Here is a 26,122-nt window from a genome sequence, read left to right as displayed (position 1 = left end):
TAAAACCAGACCAACTGGCCCTTTTTGTCTCAGCTTTCAAGAAGTCCTTCCTGTTCAAGCTCAGAGAAGCTCTTGTAACATATTTTTGTGCGTTCGTCATCCACCTTGTCTGTGTCGAGTCCAGCTGAGGTGCTCCAGCTGCAGTGACTCCTCGCCTAAAAACACTGGTGGCAGGTAGAGACTAGGATCAGGGTGGCTCAGAGGGCTGGACGGATTTGGGGTGGTTGGGGCGCGAAGCAGGGGATCAGATGCGGATCTGGTAGCCGTCGTTGAGGGTGCTGAGCTCCGGAGGTTTCCTCTCCACCGAGGCCGGCCTGACAGACAAACAGAGAGCGATTCACACAGTCATTGCCTGCTAAAAGAAGCGTTGTGACATTTCGTCCTAGATGTTGCACAGTAGAACTAAACTAGTACAGACCTCAACTGTCTCTGCAACTAACAATCATTTTAATTATCAATTCATCTGAAAGTATGTTCTCTATAACTGATTAATCATCTGGTTGATAAAATATGAGAAAGAAAATGCCGTTTCTTAGAGTCCAGGTTGAAATTTGTTTTTGCTTGTTTTGTCTGACCAGCAGTCAAAACCCCAAAGATACTCAGTTTATTATCATATAAGACTAAGAGAACCAGCAAATATTCACATTTAGGTTTCTAAATGTTTTATAAGGAAGAAAATGCTTTCAGGACATGAGCAGCGCAACCTGTTGAAAAATGTTGAATACAACTAGAACAGTTTGTTTCCTCCAGATTTCTGCAGTGCACCTTTTTAAAGTAAAAGACAAGAGGAAGAAAGTAAAAGACATGAAGAAGAAAGTAGAAGAAAGTAAAAGACAAGGAGAGGAAAGTACAAGACATGAAGAAGAAAGTAGAAGAAAGTAAAAGACATGAAGAAAGTACAAGACATGAAGAAAGTAAAAGACAAGAAGAAGAAAGTAGAAGAAAGTAAAAGACAAGAAGAAGAAAGTAAAAGACATGAAGAAGAAAGTAGAAGAAAGTAAAAGACATGATGAAGAAAGTAAAAGACGTGAAGAAGAAAGTAGAAGAAAGTAAAAGACAAGAAGAAGAAAGTACAAGAAAGTAAAAGACATGATGAAGAAAGTAAAAGACATGAAGAAGAAAGTTGAAGAAAGTAAGACATGAAGAAGAAAGTAAAAGACATGAAGAAGAAAGTTGAAGAAAGTAAGACATGAAGAAGAAAGTAAAAGGCATGATGAAGAAAGTAAAAGACATGAAGAAGAAAGTTGAAGAAAGTAAGACATGAAGAAGAAAGTAAAAGGCATGATGAAGAAAGTAAAAGACATGAAGAAGAAAGTTGAAGAAAGTAAGACATGAAGAAGAAAGTAGAAGAAAGTAAAAGACAAGAAGAAAGTACAAGAAAGTAAAAGACAAGAAGAAGAAAGTACAAGACAAGAAGAAGAAAGTAGAAGAAAGTAAAAGACAAGAAGAAGAAAGTACAAGACATGAAGAAGAAAGTAAAAGACAAGAAGAAGAAAGTAGAAGAAAGTAAAAGACAAGAAGAAGAAAGTAAAAGACATGAAGAAGAAAGTAGAAGAAAGTAAAAGACATGATGAAGAAAGTAAAAGACATGAAGAAGAAAGTAGAAGAAAGTAAAAGACAAGAAGAAAGTAAAAGACATGAAGAAGTAGAAGAAAGTTAAAGACATGATGAAGAAAGTAAAAGACATGAAGAAGAAAGTAGAAGAAAGTAAAAGACAAGAAGAAGAAAGTAAAAGACATGAAGAAGAAAGTAGAAGAAAGTAAAAGACATGAAGAAGAAAGTAAAAGACAAGAAGAAGAAAGTAAAATACATGAAGAAGAAAGTACAAGACACGAAGAAGAAAGTACAAGACATGAAGAAGAAAGCAGAAGAAAGTAAAAGACATGAAGAAAGTCAAAGACAAGAAGAAGAAAGTAAAATACATGAAGAAGTAAAAGACAAGAAAAAGAAAGTAAAAGACAAGAAAAAGAAAGTAAAAGAAAGTAAAAGACATGATGAAGAAAGAAGAAAGTAAAAGACATGAAGAAGAAAGTAAAAGACATGATGAAGAAAGTAGAAGAAAGTAAAAGACATGAAGAAGAAAGTAAAAGACATGAAGAAGAAAGTAGAAGAAAGTAAAAGACATGAAGAAGAAAGTAAAAGACAAGAAGAAGAAAGTACTAGACATGAAGAAGAAAGTAGAAGAAAGTACAAGACATGAAGAGGAAAGTAAAAGACATGAAGAAGAAAGTACAAGACATGAAGAAGAAAGCAGAAGAAAGTAAAAGACATGAAGAAAGTCAAAGACAAGAAGAAGAAAGTAAAATACATGAAGAAGAAAGTAAAAGACAAGAAAAAGAAAGTAAAAGACAAGAAAAAGAAAGTAAAAGACAAGAAAAAGAAAGTAAAAGAAAGTAAAAGACATGATGAAGAAAGAAGACAGTAAAAGACATGAAGAAGAAAGTAAAAGACATGATGAAGAAAGTAGAAGAAAGTAAAAGACATGAAGAAGAAAGTAAAAGACATGAAGAATAAAGTAAAAGACATGAAGAAAGTAAGAGACATGAAGAAGAAAGTAAAAGACATGAAGAAGAAAGTTAAAGACATGAAGAAGAAAGTAAAAGACATGAAGAAGAAAGTAAAAGACATGAAGAAGATGGAAAATAAGAAGGAGATTCAGCTTCCTGTCATTTCTCAGTTGGAGCTTCTGAAAGCCAGAAAGTCATCAGATTTAATCCTCAGTGCTCTCTCCTCTCTTCTTCCTCCCTCTTTTCTTCATCCTCTCTGCTAAGGAAGCCGTCACTGTGACACATCAACGAGAAGTGTTACTTGTCAAAGCCAATCCTTTTCATCTGTCCTCCTCTCTCCTCTGCCAGGCCTCGTCTTCTCTCCCTCTACATCGTTTCCTTTCTTCTGCTCTTTTTTCTCCTCCTGTCTTCTTCTCTAATCGCTCCTCTTTCTTTCTTTCCTTCTATCTTTTATCTATTTGACCATCTCTGCCCAGAGGGAAGCGAGAAAGTGAGAAGTTCACAAAATTGTACTTTAAAATCTATTTGAGTGTTGTTTTTAATATATTTCAAGACATGTTTTATATTTTCTATTTCACATAATTTCGTTTTGTCTTGTATTGTGTGTGTGTGTGTGTGTGTGTGTGTGTGTGTGTGTGTGTGTGTGTGTGTGTGTGTAGCATGCAGCCTCCTGAAGTGTCTTACTCATGCTGCTTAAATAAGCCTGTGCTGTAGAAGCGTCCGTGCTCTGCGCTGTTTAAACCAGCAGCAGATTGTTACTCCGTCTCTGCTGGAGTTGTCTGAAGTGGCAACATGTTGTTAAGTGTGTAAGAGCTCTGTTGATAACAGTAATAGCTTTTTAAGTGCCACATTCAAGTGGCTTAAAGTGGTAATGTGCAGTTCTGCTGCGTCCTGACCATTTAAACTGTTTCTCTGAACTGATGAGACGCTTTGCTTTTACGAAGATTAAAATAACAATGAATCTGACTGAACCCTGAAGGGAAAAGAAGCAGATTCACGCTAATAAGAAAACTTCTTCACAGTCCAACTTGCAAGCTTCTGTTTATCTGCAGCTCCTTGTGGTGACTGAAGATTTAATAAGTCAGTGTCTGAAACCAGTTTGTATAGCTGAAGTGCATTTATGGTCTTATTATTTGTCTTAAATGATCTAATAACTGGTTCAGTTTTGGGTGTCTGAAAAAAAGATGAAATGGAAAAGCCTCTTTTTGTGTTACTGTTTGTTTTAAAACACACACGTCTGAATAACTAGACAGTTAAGCCTGCTTGAGCTTCTCATAAGAAAGGTCATCGCAGTGTCACGTCAAACGGCAACACCGGGAATGTCACTAATTGCAGTGGAGCGTGTGTGTTTGTGGTGACTCTGCAGCACGGTTGGGCTGCAGCTGTTGTCCAAGTCAGATTGTGTTACATCCCACCACACAGCTGACAGCACACACAACACACTCAGCGTCCTGCATGTGTGTGTGTGTGTGTGTGTGTGTGTGTGTGTGTGTGTGTCAAAGTTTCCCTGCCATTGAATCGGAGTGGTGAGTCACCCTGTTTTTAAGAGCTGCTAACCCTGAAAGAACTTTCAATTGAGAGTTTTAACACATTTTCTCATCCAACACTCGTTTTGCAAGAGATATTACATTAATAACATTAGACATGACTTGATTTACTCTTTTAACTCGTTTGACACAGCTTTAAACTAAGATAGCAATTGGGGAAAAAAGCCATGTGTCTGAAAACGTCTCTTTCATTGGCCAGGTAGTCAGATGAAAAAGAGTAAAACCTATTTGAAAAATCTATTTAAAAAGTCAGTTATCCTTCATAACTGCAGGATTGCATTAATGCCACATTAAAGATTAGCTCCTGATGATTCAAACAAGATCTTCAGTCATGTTCTTCAATACGTGTATGGTGACCACTGACCAAAGCAGCTTTAAATTTCCAGATTTCTCTATGGAGTTCAGTTTTATGTTCTCTCAGATTCTGTATGTGGATTATTAGTTTACTTGCAGCATCAGCAGCCTTACATCCTGAATCTCAGTCAGAAGGAGAGAGGCACTCTGCTGCTGAGTTTGGTGACACACACACACACACACACACACACACACACACACACACACACACACACACACACACACACACACACACACACACACACACACACACACACACACACACACACACACACACCATGATGACAACACCAAGTGTCAGCTGAACAGAACAAGGACTCGTCTGCCTGGTGATAATGCTGAGCTGTCAGCAACAAAGACAGACAGACACACACACACACACACACACACACACACACACACACTTCTGTCTGAACTCTCCTTGACCTGAAGAGCAGAGCCATGAAGCGAAAGGGAAGAGGGGAAGGGAGGAGAGGAGGAAGGAAGGAGCACACGAGGGTTGATAAATACCAGCATCCACCATTCAAACACTGGTGAACTCACTGGTAAGTTTGGAAACCAGCCAGAGTCTTTCTCTGTTTAAAACTCTTGCTGCTAAAAGTGAAGATGGTTTGGAAAAGAGCATACAAGACACACACACACACACACACACACACACACACACACACACACACACACCATCAAGTTTCCTGTCCCGAGGCACAGATAGACAAGCGATGGAAAACACTCACGATTTGTCTCTGCGCTGTGTGAAGCGTCGCTGGGGACTGCTCTGTCGTCGCCGTGGTGATAAGGATTTCCCCCGGCTCCGCTCCTTGATTGGTGACTGGGCACTGGACGATTTCAGGATCTAACAAAAGAATATCACACAAAAACCCTCAAAAAAACCAGTCAATATCCTTATTTTTGTGATAATTTTCACTGCATTAATCAATATCAATCAATCATATAGGCAAATACAAAATGTCACATTGCTGTACAATGCCAATCACAATTCCTCAGAGCCCAAGGTATCATCTTTAAATACTTAAACACTCCATTTACAGCGATATCAAACAGAAAAAGGCGTTTCAGCACTAAATGGACGATTTTAGAGTCCCTGTTGTCATCAGTAAACCGACAAACCAAAGCGCCACAATATTCATGAAATAACTCACCCAGTGAAGACGATTAAGCACAGGATACATGCTGGTTTTCTATCTACACCCTGCTATACCCTCACAAAGAGCTAATTAACTCCTTCGGGCATTTCAATGTACAGAAATTATGCCAGCATGACGCAAACAACCACTGCTGCTATTCAGCTGCAAGGCAGAGAGTGCAGCCGTGAAGCCACTGTGAACAATGTGAGTGTGTGTGATGTTTTATTCTTTTTTTAATCCTCCTCAATCTCAAAAAACTGCTGTGACACATGAATCGTGCAGAAAATACAATTTAAAGCTACAAATGAGGCCTTTCGTGTGTGTGTGTGAGTTTAACAGCAACTTGAAGCTATCATTAAGAACTCAGCGGGAGAAGAAAACTGCAGGATGAACACGGATGGTGAGTTTTCCCGGACAAAGCAAAAGCCAGGAAGTGGCTCATATTTCACAGCTGGTCACGTTTGTCATGTGGTTCTGATAGATATATGGGTCTGTGAGAGTGTGTGTGTGTGTGTGTGTGTGTGCGCATGTTTCCCACCTCACATGTCCTACAGCCTTTTTTTGCTTTAAGCTTTAGTATGACTTCAGTAAGTTTTATATGCAGCCCTTGATGCGATAGTCTGGTAGTGTGTTACTGTGAGTTCTTCGCAGTCCAAACTATTTTAAGTGTATACTTGTGAGGACTGTCAGTGCCGTACTGCAGTGCCACTAAAAAAAAACCTAATGTTAACCTTAACCCTAAAACCAGGCTTTAACCCTCACACAGGAACAAACAAAATGACCTAAAACTCAACTGGTCCTTATAAAGATAGAAGTACATGAGTGCACACACACACACACTAAAGTCTATAATAAATTCACATTCTCTGGAGTACAACAGAGATTATACCAAAGTCTCACAAACCACGACACAGCTGACCACAGTCTGACTGCGTGTGCGTCTGTGTTTTCGTGTGTGTGTGTGTGTGTGTGTGTGTGTGTGTGTGTGTGTGTGTGTGATAGCATTTAAGTGTACGACAGCTGCAATCTCACTGACCTACATATCTTGCTGGCATGCAGTGCACATACCACCAGCATCTCACACGCAACCACACACACACACACACACACACACACACACACACTCGCATATCGCCTCCATAGAATTGCATGTGCTGCAGAAATATGCAAAAACGTGGAAAGAAAACAAAAAATAAACCCATAGAAAATTACACATAAAAACCCAAGGGTTCATAAAACATTTAACCACAAACAACCCACTTCTCTGCGTCTCCATCTCTTCCTCACACACATTCCTTCCCCATCGTGCCCTAAATCATTCCTGACAGTTTATCTTCCATGTTCAGCCCAAAGGAAACTACATCCATCTCTGGTCTCATGGAAAAATATAATAAAAAGGTGTTTCCCTTGTTCACTCTCAAAGGGTTTCCGATGATGATGAACACGAGACAACCTGCTGTTGAAATTTCAACCTAAAGTCTAGACAGAGGCACTGGGATTAAAAGTGAGTACTGGCTACAAAAAACTACGTAAAGAAAGTAAAATGTGAATATAAACAACTTTGCGACAGGAGTGCTAAAGCAGGTAGGAACCGTGTTAGAAGAAAATGAAATGCAGCACAACCTGAAGTCAATTTGCTAAATTCAGGAAGCACGTGTAATACATGTGACCATCAATAAACGATGTTTGTTTTATGTGCATGCGTGTATTGATCTGATCTTGAGAGACATTTTGTTCTTTTCTTTTGTATTCAACTATGAAATAACATGTCTGTATTGTATTTTGGCATATAAACACTCCCAATAGTAGAACCACTAACAACGGTTTTACTTCTGTCCCTCTCCTGGAATCCCAAACGTTCCATTTTCACTACTCTGTTCTGTTGTTAGCATCCTGGTTGGTTTATATTGTGGTTTGTGTGAAAGTCTGTATTTTCTTCTGCCTCTGGCTGCATGGTGCCAATTTTATTCTCCTGCTTCGGGCTGCACACTCACTCACTCGCTTAACAAAAGGGAAAAGAGAGTTTCACATGTTCTTGTAGCTGCAGGGGCATTTGTCTTCTGAGTAAACATTCATTTCTGATCCTGGTACAATCATCTCTCTTATTAAAAACTATAATGTACTTTGATTAACACAGGTGGACTGTAGGAAACCCATGACCTTAACCTTACTACTGAAACCTTTTATAAGGTTCTGAACATCAAGCACGATCAAGAGTTCAGTGTTCTTATCTATATTATGGCTTCAGTGAAGAAACTAGTTGTGTGTAATCTGTGTGCGTACCTTCATCCTCATGTCCCGGCCATGTTTCTCCAGCTCCTTCCTCATCTCCTGAGCTCCCAGTCGGGCAGCATTCAGCACCAAATGCTTCCACTCGATTGGCTGGAAGACGTGGGGGTCATGAGGCACATACAGGCCAATCTTCACCTGGGAGAAGCAGGGGTTCAAATCAAACACGCCCTTACTGACACTACTAATACGTCTTTCGTACCTCCATAGCATATCTCTTCCTCCCTCCTTCATCCCCTCTCTTACCTTCTTCAGAGTGTGCTGGTATCTCTTGTAGGAGCTCTCGAACTCGGCCACCAGTTCTCCCAGTGTGCGGTGGGTCAGTGGTTTGTCCATCAGGTCCTGGCGGCGGCTCATGCCCAGTGATCCATAGCGGCCGTTGCAGTAGACGCCCAGCACAACGTGGTGGAAGCAGTGGCCCGAAAACTGGGTCTTGAAGCTGATGGGGAAACGCTCGAGAGACGTCAGCCCGTTGGTCAGGTAGCTGGTCAACACGCCAGAATTAAGGAAGGATCTGGAGGGTATATTTCATTCTTTAAGACTGGATTTATTAGATGAACTAATCTAGACACACTTTGACTGCACCCCTGGAGCTGCACATTTGACTACAAAGCTGAAATAAAAAACAACATTTGAGTACAAACCTGAAAGTGAAAGTGTATTTGTTAGGATTTGTCACAGCGGAGGAAGCACAGCAGCTTGAGTCATGCGAAATTAGATTCAGTCTGACTCTCAGAAGGCCAATGCTATGAAAATGCCACAGGGTAAACAACGGCTCTGTGACAGCCAAAGTGCGTTAGCTTGTGTGTCTGTGCAGCTCCTCCTGTCTGACTGAATCCGTCTGACTCACTGTTGTGTTTTTCTCTTATTTAACAAGAAAAACAGAGACAGAGAGATAGATGAACTGACTATCTGGTACCATCAGAAGCCAGAGGAGGTGAAGATACATGTCCAGGGTATGTGCGTGTGGTTAACTCAGCATCTCACTAGGAGATATCGAGTGATTCTGTGCACCTCTTGACCTTTGACCTCCTCATCCCTTTCTCTTTTCCATCCACATAATTTCCACCCCTCGCTCTAATCTTCTTTTCCTTTCCTGCTCCACAATGCCTTCAAATCCAACAACATCGATTCACACCGCTTTCTAAATGCGGAAGATTTAATTTTCAGTAAGATATTTAACTGTGACCAAGACCTCAACCCCAATGTTATGTTTTCCAACATACCACTGCAATTTCTGCTGTATGTTTAGATTCATTTCTGAACATTTTACATTTTTCAACATAACCTTCAAGGTGTAAAACCTGGACTCAGGGAGAGAAAAGGAGACTTCAAGAGTGTCAGATGATGACTGGAAGCAGAGCGTAACATCACTCAGAACGCAGATTTCTGAGTTTGTGCTCATTCCACAAAAACTGGTCCACTTCATGATGAAATGTTTCAGATGGAAATTTTCAAAACTATCCAAATGATAACTGAATGAGGTCTATATTTAGTCAGGAATCATGCTGTGGACTGCACAGCTCAACACTAGCACGGATCCAACTGTCGCAATCTGTGCAACCACACACACACACACACACACAGATCTGGACAGTATCTTTGTCGGCCAGTAGCCCACCATCTGCTCTGTTCTGTCCATGCAGGCCTGTCATTGGTCAGATTGCCTGCCCGTCACCTCAGCAGCCCGGTCGCCACCGCGCTGCTGTGTTTTCATTAAATATTCACAAGGGGCCATCAACACAACTAGACCACTGATCACACACATACCAATGTGCATCAACATGACTGTGTGTGTGTCTGCAGGGAAGCCTGCAGTCTTAAAGCAGAACCCAGATCTGAACAGGGGAGGTTGGCCTACTGAATGAAGAAACTACCAAAACCTCCACAGTTATAGTCTAAGAAATCCTTCTCACTAAGCCATCACCAGTTTCTAAATTCTGTGTGCTGTCTAAGTGACAAAATCTAAATGTAGATGCTTGGAGAGCACCTGGGTATGAATCATGGCCTGACCAACGTGCCACCTGCATTACAGCCAAGTACAAAAACATTTAGATGGCTTACTGTCTGTACAAATAGTACAGTTAAATAACAAATAAAATAATAACAATAAAAGTTTTTGTACAAACAGCTGTTTCATGGTATTTCGTGTGTGTGTGTGTGTGTGTGTGTGTGTGTGTTGCAGCATCCCCTCTTTCCTCTGATAGATGGTTGCCATAGAAACCACTACAAGAGAGCTGTCAATTTTAACATAGCTGTTGAGTACAACACCCCCCCCCCCCTTTCTTACACACACTTTATTGCTTTCAAATGGAAGTGAAAATTATAATTATAATAATCCAAGAGTCCGTTCTATTTAACCATCTATCTTTTTGTAAACAGTATTAGAGTCAGCTGTTGTCAACAGAGGACAGGCTTTAATACTGAATCCTTCAAACACTGTATTTCACTGTGAGGTAAGTGAGAAACCTTATCTATGGATATAATGCAGAGCTAATCCAATGGATTTTTAAATTCACTCTCTCTGTCACTATTCCTTTCCCTTTTCCATCCCCATATCGCCGTTTCTTTCTCTCTCTCTCTCTCTCACCCGCTCTCCCCCCTTCTCTTCCTCGAGTCGCTGAGTTTCAAAGCGGCAAGATCCAAGATAAGAAAATACTGGAAAAGGCATAAAATCCTCTTTATGTATGGTGCCTTTTTACAGAGAGTCATGTGCTTTCCTCATCTTCATCATAAGTAAACTCCAGGCTCTGAGTTTCTCCAGTAGCAGCTTGGGGAATGGTCTTGAAATAGGAGCATGTGGACACACAAGTATGGGCTGTTCTTAAGGCTCTTAGTTCCAATTTAGGGAAATCTTAATGCTACAGCACACAATGATATTTTAGACAATAAATAGTGTGCTTCCAACTTTGTGGCAACCGATTGCGGAGGCCCTTTCCTGTTTTTAACATGACAATGCCCCCTACACAAGGCCAGGGCCATGAATAAATGTTTTTTCCACTTTGGCATGAAAGAACCTCCCAACACCTTTGGGATGAACTGGAATGAGACAGGCCTTATAGCACAATACCAGCTAACACTCTTGTGGCTGACTGCAACCAGATGGAAAGAGATTTTCAGCACATGGGGGTGTAATTAATTGTTCAGTTGTCCCCAAACATCCTGCCATACACTTTCTAAAGGCTTCATGTAGTCTTTATATATTGACTAGTTTACTCGGTAGCATTTTGTTACTTTATTTTGAAAAGTTCTTTAGAAATAAGTTCAGACTCAGATTATCATTCACCTTGAGGCTGCTTTGTACTCTAGCAAAACACTAGTCGGTGATGGTTAATACAATCAGACACACAAAGAGCTGGTGTGCCCCAAGATAAACCCTGAACATCCTGGAGAGAGTTCAGATCACTGTTAACAGGGACGGAAAGGAACCAGCGGCAGAGGACAGACTGCAGGCAGAAACACAGACAGAAAGACAGACGGCTCCAACTGCCACAAGCTACAACAACACTTGCTATTCATCCCTCTTTCTCCTCTTTCTATTTCTACTCCTGTCTTCTCCAAACACTCTTTATTGTCATCAGATATATTCTAGAACATGAATTGTTGAGGTGAATGTGTAGAAAAGGAGCTAAAAAAGATGAAAATGTCAAAATGTAACTTTTGATTACATTTTGACTTGAATCCAATTAAGCGGAGATTTAATTTATTCCAGTTTTCAATTCCACTGGGTCCCCACAGACAGCAGAGGTGTTATTTTTCACAGTATTTAATGTCTGATTGCATGTTTCTGGGCATTTTAAACTGACCCTAGAGCCCAGTGCAGTGCCTGCGTATGTTGACATTAAGTCATTGACGGAGGCAACTGGTTGGGTTGGTATCAGGGTGTGTCCTCCTCTTTATTGTCCTCATTATTACCTTTAAAAAGGTCATTCATTCACCTCTGCCAACAGGTAAGGCCTCATAGCTCAGTGGTTAGAGCACTGGTCTTGTAAACCAGGGGTCGCGAGTTCAATTCTCGCTGGGGCCTAGTTTCTTTTTCGGTGTGGATGACCTCGAGGCCCAGTGAAAGGTGACACTGCACAAACACACACTGTCCTTCGCTGATATGAATGTGACACTGCGAGGTTGTTTAAAGGACACCAAGCAGAAGAAAATCACTCACATGGATAGATTGTCTCCTCTTCACTCCCCCTCGCTCACATGTCCCTTCTTTCCTTTGCCCTTACGTTATTTTTCTATTGAGCTCTTGCCACTTTCTATTTTTCCCTGCCTCTCTCCTCCTTTCATCTGTGGGCTAAAGCCAGTCTCAATTAAAGTCACTGTCAGCTGCCACCCTGACAGCCCTGGAGAAAAGCCACTGTGAAACTAGCACATGTGAAACTGGACCATCCATTCACAGAAGCAGAGAAGTCTCTCGTGTGTTGACAGACATATCATAATCCTATAAAAACTGTTAACCCAAACTGCACCACATGCCACATATTAGCTTCTTTATATCCTGTAGTGTGGGTGATTATATTTGGGCAGAGCTTAGTATCCTGTTAGAGAACAAGACAACTAAACAGCAACTCCTCACATTTAAAAGGCCAGAACCAGCGAATGCTTGATATTTTTACATGATAAATGAATCAGTTTTTGTTGATTCTGCCAACTGATTTATCAGTTTATCATTCCAGCACTTCCACAAAGATTTACAATGTTAAATGAGACTGAAACAAACATTACTAACAAGGTCAGTGGCCAGTCTGGACCTCAGCATCTGAAACGATGATGTTGTGATGACCGACACATCTGTATGCTGATCAAGAGGTAATAGAGATAGAAAGAACATCAAGGACCAAGGATCAAGGGCCTACTTCAACAGATGTTTAGCCACAGAGGCTCCATATCAAGACATAATGACTAAAAGCAACCACTGATTTGTTAAACTGGCCTTTATAGTCAAACCAAATCTGTTTAGACGGAGCAACAAAAAAAAAAAAGGTTTTCTGGAAATTAAATGTTGAAGCTGGTGCGAAAACTACAGACTGCTGCTTTAAAATGTAAACTCTGCCGAGTGATACTAAGCTTGTGTGTGTGTGTGTGTGTGTATGGTGGGGGGTTAAACTTAGAAGAGGGCTTGTTGCCAGGCAACACGGATCAGTAAGAGCTGGAAAGGGTGGCGGTGGTGGGGGGGCATTAGGATATTATAGCAACATGTCTCATTGATTTCACCCACAGATAACAAAACAACCTTTTGGCCTAGTGCTTGGAGTGTGTGTGTGTGTGTGTGTGTGTGTGTGTGTGTGTGTGTGTGTGTGTGTGTGTGTGTGTGTGTGTGTGTGTGTGTGCGCGCGCATGCGTACAGGAAAGGATACATTCCCAAGATGACGGCCTCGAGACACTTGATTGGCAAAGACTCCCTGATCATCTCTCTCGCCGTCTCCATCAACCTGGAGGAGGAGGAAGAAGATGAGGAGGAGATGAAGAGAGTGGGAGGCAGGGAAAAGGAAGAAGAGGTGAAGGAGGAGGAGGAAGGAAGGAGAGGCAGAAGAACGGCGAGAGGAGGAATAGGAAGAGAAGAAATATGAGGGAATAAGAGCAATTTTCAAATTTATGGGAAAACTACAGATACATCAGATTAACTCATTTTATATGTATGTTGGATGGCAGTTTGTTACATCCCAAACTAATGCATCTATAAACCTGTGTCATGAGAGGAACTGCATTACTGCAAACACTAGGCTTCAGTGTTATGTAATGTTGTGAGGTTTTATTGATCTCTATAGGTGAGCTCTCTTTTCTTTTCCCACTCTCTACAGGGAGGTCAAAGGTCACAGTTGGTGAGCTCCCTGCTCACCGCTCCAGAAAGTTGCCCTTTAAATCAATAACTAATCAGCCGCCATAAGTTACGGCAACTAGAGTTTTGTGTGCATGCAGAACAAAAAACAACTGCTGGAGTTTTTACCTCGATTAGATCAAGATCTCCTCCATCATATGATCACTGGGCCCACATTATAACCGGATTACTGAGGGTAACCAGATTAAACTATGGACTTGAATAAAGCATTTACAAGGTTCACAGTAACCCCACCTCTTCAATGACCCAATTTCAAATGTATTGTTTGTGAATTGATGCATTTACAGTTTTACTCACTACTGTTAGCCATGTCTCCGTCAGTGTAGCGAAACATTGCTTTCTATTTGGTTCAACTTCAAGCACATTTAATTCAAAACTTAAACTGAAAAGAGAAAATAAAATCAAACAAATGAAAACATTTCTAGGTGTGCAAAACACGATTATGCTAATTATGAACTGAAAGCTGTTCAGTAACCACAAAGAGGTGCTTGATGAATGGATTGCTGTTCATCTGATATATCCCACGTCCTTCTCAAAGCTGCAGTCCACTTACCCACACAGTGGACGGCTCTTCTTGATTTCAAAGAACTGGGTTCCTGTGTGGTTGTATCTGACAGACATGTTAGGGACAACAGAAGTATGGACAGAGCGCCCCTGAAGCTGGATGTAAAGTCTGTGATGAGACACAGGCAGATTAACTTCACCTGACAGGTGTAGCAAATGTCATCATGACATCTGTTGCCATGGCAACGCGTGCTGCTGTGTGTTGTGTGTGTGTGTTAAAGGATACTGCAGAGCCTTCATGTAGTTCTGGATGGCCACCAGCCAGTCTGGGACCGACATGGATGGTTTGAAGGTCGGGACGGAGGGAACAGCATGCTGGAAGAGAGAGAGAGAAGACAGACAGAGACAGAGACGGAGAGACAGATCATTAATTATTTCCAGGAAATCGACATGTGGTAACATTCAGAGCCCCTGAACCACCATCTTTAAAAATCTGCCTTCTCAATGTCCAGTGACTCATTATAGCTCGTTCTGCTGGAATACGTTTCCACTGGCTACTAGTCAACTATTTCTACTACTCTCACATTAAAGAACATTCACAAGACAATAATGCAGCTATTTCTACTGCTACGATCACCACTGATACTGGCAGTGGGTAGCCTCAGGAAATAATGGGCCAACAGACACATACATTGTGAGCAGAGAGGCTTGTGGTGAAAATGAAAACCACGCTGCTGTTTGTGTAAACGTTTCACCTCAACAGGAACCATTTCAGAGGGGAAACAGAGGTCACAGATGTGGCTTCATGAAAGGACACAACCACACCAGCAGAGAGTGAGTCAGACTTAAACACAAACCGACACTTCCTCTGACACACAGGCAGCCTGTGTGTGTGTGTGTGTGTTTGTGTAGGAAGGGTGAACTATAGCAGCAGCACTATCATTTCCTGTGGGTTTTTATTTCACCGTTTATTTACAGTATAAAAAGCGAGCTGAGGAAGAAGAAAACAGGATAACATGAGCCCTGATACATTATGGGTTTTTTTTCAAAATGGTTGGGGTCCTGATATAAAACTGGGGCACATGTGATCTCCCAATATGTACTATGGTACCACACACTATAGACATCTTAAAAAAAATTCCACACTCACACACAATCATATAAGATTTTAATGGATCTTCAAAAGTCACAAGGAGAAATTTATATGGGCTCTCATCTGCTTTCAGCCAGTTAGTACTTCAGACATTCAACCTGTTACTCAGCCAATAAAACAGTCATTTAGCCACTCAACCACTCCGTTAATACAAACAGTAGATCAGCCTTCAAAACCAGACAAAAGACCCACCAGTCAACCTGTCAATCAGTCAGTGAGTAAGTAAAACAATCAGCCAACTGGTCACTCTTCTATTTATCCAGAAACCAGTCTGCCAGCCAAGGGCAGTAAATAGCAGGTTTTACTGCCGCATAATCTCCCATGTAGTAAAATCCTCACTAAGGCGTAATACACTGGCTGCATCTCCTGGCAGGCAGGCAGGCGCACACACACACACACACACACACACACACACACACACACACACACACACACACACACACACACACACACACACACACACACACACACACTGTAAAGCTGCTTTCTGTTGGGTCAGGGACTGAGATGACTGGTGATCCCTCACTTTTATCATCCTCTCCTCTCATCTGCTACAGAGGAATGTCAGTTAGAGCTGCCACCATCACATTCAGTGCAGAACTTCCATACAAAAAAGGCTTGATTTTAAATGCAGTAGTTTCAATCACCACCAACAACCGTCTGACCTTTCAGTGTGTCCTTGAGCAAAGCACGAACAACCTGCATGCTGACTCAGTTGTGTTTCAGATTCTCATTTTGCAAAATATTTACAACACAAACACAGCGCCTTTTAAAAAATATAGCATGGCAAATGTATTACTTTTTATGAAGCATTTAATGTAATCTGCAGCATTTTAGCTGTCTACTACTCCAATAACAGCTGAGGGCAGCTCTGGTGGAAAGTCAGCACTATGACTAATGAAATTTGATGTTGCCTGAAAAATTTACAGCTGTTGCAGTTTTTAATATCCAGACTGTGAGTGAATTTACAGAGGAGTTAGCATTCTTATGGAGAAGTCAAATCTTTTAGGTGCAGTGTGGACGTAGCCTACATCACCCTGGGAAACAGCAGCAGCTAAATGGCTAAAACATAAACATGTAAATGAGATCAGCAGAGTCAGTGATGAGTGCCATGCATCCTCTTCATTAAGAGTTCAGCTGGGAAAGCATCACTTCATACTCCCAGTTTAGGCTGGTATTTAATCTGTCTCTGCCTCCCTTCCTGTTTTCCCCCTACCTCCTCTTCTGTTATCTTCTTCCTTCTTCTCTTCCTCCTCTGCCCTTTCTCCTTCCCCTTCATAGTTATCTGAAATCTCCCTTTTTGTTTTCTCCTTCCCTTTCCTTTCGTGCTCTCATCTCTGTCTCTCTGTCACACCCCATCCTTCTCCATCTTCTCTTATGTCACCCTGTCTTTTCAGTCCTCCCTCCTCATCACTTCCACCGTGCTTCACATTTTTTACACAGCTCTATTTTTTTCTCTCCAGGGCCTGGAGGCAAGCTGGCAACCTGACCCACCCAGCAGAGACAAAAACAGAATGACTGTAACCAGAGAAAGAGAGAGACCAAACATGGAGCAGAGAGAGCAAGAAAAAATGGATATCTTGTAATATCTGTTATGAACTTCCTGCTTTTTGAATTTTGAATTGTTGGAAGGAAATGGGGGGGGGGGGGGGTGGAGAGTAGAAGGTGGTTGAGGAAAGAAAAACAAAAAGTCAATGAGCGTAAGCAGAGCATAACAAAATCAATACAAGGCTGAAGGAAAACATAAGGACAAGAAGCTTGAAAGTTAACTTAGAAGCAACAAGAGTATCTTAAAAGTTACCCATGCTGCCTGGTAATGGTCAACTGTAAAATATCTGCAGGAACAAGTCAAACCAAAGTAGATTGAAGCTGCACGGCCCTGAGCATTTTTACAGATGAAGAGACACTACAGATGGCAGTGTCCTCTATTACCTTTGAAGCACTTTTGCTCTGTGTGCATTAAAAATGGAAAAAAGAACCGAGCAAGATGGAGAGAGACAGATCGTATTTCTTGCAAGATATCTTTAGAGCGGGACATCCCCGGGAACGCCTTTCTCTCGCTTTGTGTGTGTGTGTGTGTGTGTGTGTGTGTGTGTGTGTGTGTGTGTGTGTGTGTGTGTGTGGCAAGAGAGGCAGCTGAGAAAAAAGTTAATTAGAAAATGTCTTGACATGAGACTCCCTTTTTCTTTCAATCATCTTTTTTGTATGGACTTCTACTACTTCAGTACTGACAGCAGTGCTTAGCTGTGGCTTGATTTGCAGCAGGGCTACAGTAATCACACTAAAGAACACCTTCTTGAGGACTGAGGATTGCTGTAGTCTGTAATTCTTTGCCTCAGTGCACATCTGTCCAAACTAATCCGTGTTGGCAGGCATCCATACATATCAACATCCAGTCCAAAACATGCCATTTGTGTCCTGAATTAGACAAAATGACCCGTGCTTCTGCAGACAGACATTTACAAGATGGCAATTTCAGTTCATGTGGACCCCGAGATGTGTAACCCACAGTTATATTCACTAAGACATCCCATAAAAATGTAATCATTTTGTCCCATTTATCATACAGCTGTGGCTTCTAATTGCTGTTCTTTTGTTACTGTATGTTGTTGAGCTTGTTCTCCTGGTAGGAATGCTAAAAATGTCATCCAACGCCATCCAAAATAAAATCCTATTGTCACGGCTTGAACACAAACATTTTACTCCAGAACAATGGAACTACGATGGATTATGGAAATGAAAAATGAAGTTTATCCTACTTCTTTTGGAGACACACAACTGCTGATGACAACACACTCATGGTTAATGGTCAATTTCAAACATGTCACGTTTTGTTTATGGGGCATACCAATAAGTTTTATTTCCTGAGAAAGGTATGGAAAGGCCAAAAAAAATCTAATTATAGTCCACTTTTAATAATATATATATATTTTAGAAATACTGAATTCATATCTTCAATTAAAAGATTTGTTTTCCAATTTTTCTTACAGAGATCTTTGTTCAGACGAGCTGTATCCAGTTTTGTTTTTAGATTGTCCAGTTGGTATCCAGAGATTATCCACTACCCAGATTGTATTAGAAGGATTATTTGGTCCCTGTGCCAAGACTCCAATTCTGTTAATGAGGGCAAGGAGAGCGGCAGCATGGACTCTGGTCACTGACAATAACACAGATGTACACCGTGTTAAGTCTACCTGAGAGGACCACGACAACCACGACAACCACATGTTGCATTTTAAAAGCAACCTACAACCTAAGTTCTTCTCACCATTGTTCTCACTTGTTTGTGGCAACTGTCTCTTATTTATTTTATTATTGTTAAATGTTACACACAGCAGCACAATCGCAAAAAACCTACACCGGCTAGCCTACAATTGATAATGAAACAGACTTACACCTTCTACATTCAGATAAACTGAAAGTCATCTTTCTCATTTTCTTTGTCCCAATAATAAAGTTATTCCTCGTCTCTCCCTCCTACCCTCTCTAAGAGAAGTTAACCCTGGGTCCGTGTATCAGCAGCTGTATCTGTGGCAACCACCTGCTTTCACACCTTACACACACACACACACACACACACACCAGAGTCAGGTTGCATATTAACAATACTGCAACGCAAACGCAGCAGACACCTAAGTGCATGCATACAGCACCCATACTGTACACAGCAGCGCCCCAGCAAAGCAATTCAATGCAAAACTCGACTTAATTTAATGAGGAACAACGTGTCTCATATTTGTCCAATTACACTGGATGAGAGTTTTACTTTTTAAACTTATTGTGCTTAGTTGCCTTTTTAGTTTAGCATATCCAAATAATAAAAAGCACAATGTTTCTCTGAAAATAGTATTACATTTTGTTGTCATTAGTGGTCTTTGGTGGTTTCTTTTTTATTAACAGCAAAGTAAACTGGCTGATACGGTTTTCACACTCCTACAGTGACATACTGTATTTTCCCACTTGAAAGCCTTCCAAATGGCTTTACAATTACAGTTGGCTGAGACTGTGATATTCATGAGCATCGAAACGTTAAATCTGAAACTATTATGATATATGGCCAAAGGCCTCTGTAAACAGACAAGTGGCTAATGAGTGTGCGTGTACGTAAAGTTTATCTAGGTTGGTGTGTTTGTCTGTTTGTGTGCACGTCCTCCTGTCGCCCCTCTGTCCAGAACAACAGTAGGGGATTTTGGTATTGCCAGCCAACCGGGTCACTAATGACCACATGGCCAATTAGTAGAGCTAAACAACAACCAGACTCCCTCCTCCACAGCCTGAAACACAACAAGCATTCATCCAAATCACTGACAGGAAAACTATGAGAAAAATCTGGGCTGCGGGGCCTCAGCAACAACCAAAGATGTGTATCATGGTGCCACTTCTTTCACCCTGAAGAACCAGTTGCACATATTTCTGTCTTTTCTGCTGCTACACAAAGAATGCTGCACAATAATAAAGACACTATTAGTATTAATACTGATGTTTATATTACTACTACTACTGTTGCTATTGAAATTTTACAGACTTGCATGTAAGTGATCGATTAATCTGTTGAATACTTGTTCCATTAATAGTTTAGTCTGTAAAACATCATTAAATAGTGTAAAATGTTCATCGCAATTTCACATCATTTCAGTAGTGCTTCTGGAGTCACAATGAGTCACACACACACACACACACACACACACACACACACACACACACACTGCGACAAATCCAAAAAGCAGAATTAACATCACTTGACAGGTATGGTGCCCCAATTTAGCACACTTGTTGTCATGGTAATGTGATGCATTTGTGTGCGAGTGTGTGTGTGAGTATACACCTCAGAGTGCGTGTATTTGTGAAACAGAGTGTGAAAACAGGTTGACATTAACACCTAAGCGACGCAACTGTGAACACATTTCCCCACAGACAGCCATTATGCCTCGCACTGACTAGGAGACACATAATCTGACGCCCTGACTCATATCACAAACGCAATTTCCTAATTGACGTCGGAACAGCACGCACGCCGGGAGAAAAGAGAACGTCTTGAGGTAGCAATATTATAAGATGCAGTTTGTTTAAACTAAATATCTTGAGTTAGGGTAAAAAAGACAATTTGTAAATATTACCTTGGGCTCCGAAACATTGTGACGGCAATTTTTATCTGCCATTTTATAGACTAAATAATCCACAAACTAATTCATAATGAAAATAATCAATAGTTGATACAATCAACATCGTGCTGCAAATATCAAGCATGTTTGATAAGGACAGAACACCAGCGCCCTCACAGCAAGGTAGCGATGAGCCCTGTCAACATGTGCGTACTGAATACACACCTCAATGTGTCCATCACATCATGTAGCCTGCGACTACTCTTCAGGCAGCCTACAGGAAGAAACCTGAGCAGCTCTCACACTCATCCATCCTGTCTTGTCACAGCAGAGCTTATTCTGACGCTAAAAAGTGCAGAAACCTTTGGATTCCTTCATAGTTAAGTAGCCACAGGGAACCCCAGAGGGTTCCATGAGGAAACTCTTCATAGAAGAGTCCATTAACACTGAATGCACTTCCATGAACCTCTAACGTATTGCTGCTGTCATGTGAACACCTCCTGTGTTCAGTTGTGTTGATTTTTCATGTCTCAACCAAATGATAACACGCTTCTAAAATGGAATTTAATAGTTAATCACTTTTAAGGACAATCAAAATCCTGCCTAATAACAGACTCCTCAACGTAGATGTGGTTTGAATGCTAGAAAATATGGTCTATGCTTAAGATATAAATAAACAGTACAATGATTTTCAAAAAGGGGGGAGATATGAGACAGGACAGGACAGCCATCTATTACTATGAATGGAAATAATCTTTCAGCTATATTTTCCAGCTATAAAACAGGTTTGACAAAGAGGCAATAAGACAACGAACAGTGTTAAATTGAAGGGAAGTTCTTGAAATAATGACAATATACGCAAAAACCTGCTTCAGCTTCAACAACTTCGAATGCTGAGGGATGAACCAATCACAGCTGGCTTACCTTGGGAAGGTATGCAGCATTGCGTATCCTGTCCACCATCTCCTGGCCCTCTGGGTGCACAGCAGCCACATGGGACCACATCCTCTCCCAGGTTACGCTCTCAATGGGAAAACCGGTCCTGTTAACGTAGAAAAGAACCCCTCCATCCTTCTCCTCTTCCTCCCCAGGGGACCTGGAACTGTTGTTAGGGGGAGAGGTGGAGGACTCCTCCTGGGTGCTGCAGCGGAGGAGGCAGTGCGAGCTGGTGCTCTTGGACCGGCCATGCCTGCTCAGCTTAGCCGGAGAGGTGCCGGTTCGGCTTGGGGAGTTGGGTCCCGTCATTGATCCCAGGAGGGCCAGGAGGAGAAGTTAGGGCAGGCAATCCTCCTCCAGCTACAAGAGCTTCTTCTTGTTTGTCAGTGCTGGACGGTACATGTTGATCTTAACGGGCAAACCTGGCAGGGTAAAAAAAATGTCCATGTTGGTATATGCTTTTAGGTCTACAGCACAGTACACTTTCTGTACAAGAGGGATACTGTTTAATAAGGTGAGTAGGCACCCCCAAAGAGGATCTGTGCCTTTCCTATTTTGGAAGAGGAATGATGAGTATGAAGCCTTGACAACATGACAACAAATCCCTATAGGGAGGCAAAATCCTCCCCAGTGTAGCAAGAGTCGACCAGGATTGATTTCTTTCATAGAAATCTTGCAACACATGTAAAAATCATACATATTGTGTACAAGAATCACAAGTCCAAAATGTCCCACAGGAGCACATTAGGTGATAGATCCTATTATAGCTACATGAAAATAAATCAACACAGAGAATAACACAAGTAGCCAAGGGTACCAAAGGTAAGTTAAAATACATTATGAGGTACAAAAAGGTTATTATAAAATCAACAAATGCTGTATAGCTAGGACTTAGAAACGGAGCTAACTACCCTTCAGGACGATAAAACAAACTAATGCCAGTTTCATTGACAGCATGCACAAAGTTAAAAGACATACCTTATTGCAGAACAACATGTCTTGAAAACTCACAAGTGAGCACCACTGGCACAAGTTCATATCGATATCAGGGATTTTTCGCTGAAATATTTCACCCGATATTACGTTAATCCAACCGTACCGTGTTTTCCACCGGGGCTCCGATTTCAGATAAACGACAGCTGCTGCGGTTTAAAAGGCATTTGACTCGAAAAACACACAGTGAGACGAGGTAGGTCCCATTCATAACGAGGCGTCGTTGTCCACTGCAGGCTGTAAAGACTTGTTTTGGTTCGAGGCTTTGTAACTTCACCCCTTCTTGTATGTGTCAAGCTAGCAAGAGCTAACAACCGTTGGGCTGGGTATACGGAAGACGCCACGAAAGTAAAAGCAGCACGTTCGTCGATCTTGCGTATGTACAGAATACGTACTACCAATCGTTGCAGCATACTCATAAACCCATTAAGTCCTCATCAGTAAGGGCTTTAACTGTGTCAGTGAACGTATTATTTCGAAATCTTCAACCAACGAATCGTGCTCTCGTCGGAGCTTTTTTTTATTTTGAAAATATCCTCCGGAAGTGCTCCTGTTTCGCTAGCTAGCTGACACTAGTCCTCTCTTTCGGTCTCACAACACGGCGGGGGCCGTCGCCTCCCACCGCCCCAGTCCGGGAAAATGTCCTCCTCCGCGCATTCCTCCCCGTCAGCAGCCTGCACGGCGCCTCGGTATCAACTATCTCCCCAGAAAATCCGACTTCATGCTGATAAAGAAGGCTCCTTCAATCCCTCACATGATGAAATCATTGGGGATGAAACGGTCCTACTAGCTACCCACTGTTCTCCCGTATCCCTCCGATGCACGACTCCCCGGCAGCCACCATCGGTCGCCGGCTTCTCATTGGTCGAGCCAACAAAGAGGGGCGGGCTGGACAATACTTTCCTCCATATTTGGAACTGACGGTGCTTTCTGATTGGTGGATTTTGATAGACGAAGGCGTCAACAAGTGAGATATTTGCAACAAATGGGATTTTCTGCCTCTTGTTGCAACTGTTGATTTTGCACATTTTGCTAATTTTCAGGTGCTTGACGAGGTTAGTTCTCCGAATAGAATTGAACAGAGTAGATTACAATAGAATTATTCATACAACAAAATTCTATCCACACACATCACAAAATACAGACAGAATATCAGTTTTAATTAAAGTTCCAAATGTGGTTTTTAAATAATGATGACTGCATGACATTACAGGGAGACGCAATGTTTATCTCATTGCATATAAAGGTGACAGATGAAACATGCTTTAAAAAGTTATAAATAAAACAACTCTTAATCCTTGACAACAGTACATAGACCACTGCACAATAATGTGTCTGACAGCAAGTTCACAGAGCAACATGTATCATGTTTACAGTATATGGCAATCAGCCATATGAATGTTGGGCTATTACTTTTACATTTTGATAGTAACTTAACTTACAACTCTCCCTTCTGGACCAAAATATTTTTACAGCAATACAGGAAGGAAAGGTGAACACTTGGTTAATATGTTAAAAATAACACTGCAACATCGCAATACTAGAAAATAACAGCTGGATGCAGTTGTTCAGTTGTATCAGAAACACTCCACCCTGAATAACTGAGTTAGAACTTGAGGATTAAACATAAAATACTCTCACAGTACCACTAAAACAAAGCGAAATGAGTGAACTCTTGTTAAATTCACACCAAACACTCTGGGAATAAATACTGGCACCACAAAGCTTCAACTGATGAACTATCAATGCAAAATAAATGCAATGATATTAAATGTAACTATACTGCGTTATTTTTTTGGTTAGTTGATGGTAGCATAGAAGTCGCTGGGATCAGCAGAGGCTCCAGCAGAAGGGGAGGGAGCTTTCACGGTGCTGTAAGTCACTGCATCTTCACCACCCCGAACCTATAGGACATATAAGGAACACAGTACAACCCATAAATTACACAACAGGACATGACACAACATGCTTCACCACATCGAGGCAACGCGATGAAAGATAGCACCATACAAAGCAGCATCCAACACCACATCAACACGACACGACGTTGATACATACAAAGTACACAAAATAACCCAATAACATGATCACAACACACTGCAACATCGTAAGATGTAATAAAACACAAAGCAACATCATCTCATGCAGCACAGCACATCACAACACGGCATCACAATCCTTAATCGTAAGCTTCTGTGGGATTTAAAGGTGAAATAGACATAAAAACAGACAGAACATTGTTTCTATATTCACTACCAACACTTTTATAAAAGACAGCTTACCCGCGTTTTACTGTTGGTCCTCTTGGTGTGGCTGATGGAGGTGTAGGAAACACCATCCTCAGGATCAGCCTACACAGAGAAGACAACATAATGGCTGCTCAGTAACGTGGATTTAAACTGACTCGCTTTCTTTTTTCTGTTTCATTGTTATCATTCTGTTCCCATCGGCGCTATATATTTTAATTCTTCTTCCTGGGAGGTTATGTTATGTCTCTTTCAGGATTTGCAACTATAAAATTCTCACAGTGCCTTCCAGTTTATTATGTTGACTATTACGCTTTTCACCCCCAAAGCCTCTTACAAGTCAGTGAATGCAGCTATTGCCAGGGCACGATAGAAACATCGGTTCAAAATACTACTGTGTAGGTCTGATTCATCCAGGCGGTACATGTAGTGGGGTGTAGCCTCTTGGATTAGTGGCACAACAACTTCAGCTCCATGGATAAATTCATTTTGACTTGACAAAATGCCATCTAATACAACAGCCCCCCACAAACACTGTCTCTATGAGGCTTATCATGTTTTTGTTGACACTGTAATTGAACTCTATTGTTATTTTGGAGGCTGTTGTTTATGAAAGATTAAAGAGCTCTGGGACAAAAATGAGATTAGGGCCACTCACAGTTTATCAAAATGTTGCCTTAAAGCCACCAAAACCATCCGGCACGCACCAGCCTTCAGCCACTTATCATTTTCATTTCAGTTAGTATTGTTCTTTTATGGTCCCAGTCCCAAACAATTAATCAGATCATCCAAACTGAATCACACACACAGTGAACCAACTGAACGCCTGGTGCAGTTGCTAAGTTGTCGCAGTTTGCTGCTGCAACCACCAAGACAATATAGTCAGTACTGTTTATTCTTATCTTATAGTAGCATAGTTCTGAAAAGCAACTACCACAAACACTGCTTTGATCTATAAAGCCATAATTGTATAAACATTAAATTTTTTCAGTTTCAAAACTCACCGTATTTTCATCCATCTGTGTTTTGTTCCCTGAAAAGACAAAAAAAAGAGAGAGTTATAGAGCTTCCACTGAGAAAATCCAGGTTTGTCAAAACGTTTTGGGGGGTAACAGTTGCCTCTGTGAATGTTCCCACCTTTATTTCTCTTCCGTCTGACGAGTGCCACAGCAGTTATAAAGAGTGCTGCTGAACCCACAGCCGCAATCACGTACAGCCACCACCAAACTAGAAAGAGAATAAAAACATTTTTGGTGGCAGTTTTCTGTTTTTGTTCAACGTCCTGTAGCTAAAAGACAAGAAACTGCACATGCTTACAAATGTTTTGAAACATACATGTTTTAAAAAATGCTTGTTCGGTCAAAAAATGCAACCATTAGTTACACAAACATCATAACTACAGACAGACAAAGAGATACCAAATATACCTTCTGGCTTTGTTGTTGTGTCGTTGTTTCCAGATGCTGTTTTGTTGTTTCCAGGTGTTGTTTTGTTGTTTCCAGGTGTCGTT

General features: G+C 41.2%; 1 protein-coding gene and 1 non-coding gene across 3 annotated transcripts; one reads left to right on the top strand and one right to left on the bottom strand.

Moving 5' to 3' along the window:
- Window positions 1-196: 196 nt before the first annotated feature.
- vash2 (vasohibin 2) lies at window positions 197-21,722 on the bottom strand. Of its 2 annotated transcripts, XM_070926075.1 has the most exons (8): window positions 21,362-21,722; window positions 14,469-14,557; window positions 14,232-14,288; window positions 13,197-13,271; window positions 8,086-8,323; window positions 7,834-7,977; window positions 5,140-5,258; window positions 197-314 (listed from the first exon to the last, which is right to left on the bottom strand). In XM_070926075.1, the coding sequence occupies exons 1-8, from the start codon at window positions 21,680-21,682 to the stop codon at window positions 245-247; spliced, it is 1,113 nt and encodes a 370-aa protein (XP_070782176.1). In that variant the 5' UTR covers window positions 21,683-21,722; the 3' UTR covers window positions 197-244. The 2 variants fall into 2 exon arrangements, with proteins under 2 accessions (XP_070782176.1, XP_070782177.1); XM_070926076.1 differs by lacking the exons at window positions 13,197-13,271; window positions 14,232-14,288 and having other exon boundaries at window positions 21,362-21,457.
- trnat-ugu (transfer RNA threonine (anticodon UGU)) lies at window positions 11,794-11,866 on the top strand. The gene has a single exon. It is a non-coding gene; the product is annotated as a tRNA-Thr (tRNA).
- Window positions 21,723-26,122: the final 4,400 nt, after the last annotated feature.

Source organism: Enoplosus armatus, chromosome 19 (assembly GCF_043641665.1).
Source record: "Enoplosus armatus isolate fEnoArm2 chromosome 19, fEnoArm2.hap1, whole genome shotgun sequence".
Lineage (NCBI taxonomy): Eukaryota > Metazoa > Chordata > Actinopteri > Centrarchiformes > Enoplosidae > Enoplosus > Enoplosus armatus.
The sequence above is the reverse complement of the archived record's forward strand: the minus strand, read 5'-3'. Positions and strand labels throughout refer to the sequence as shown.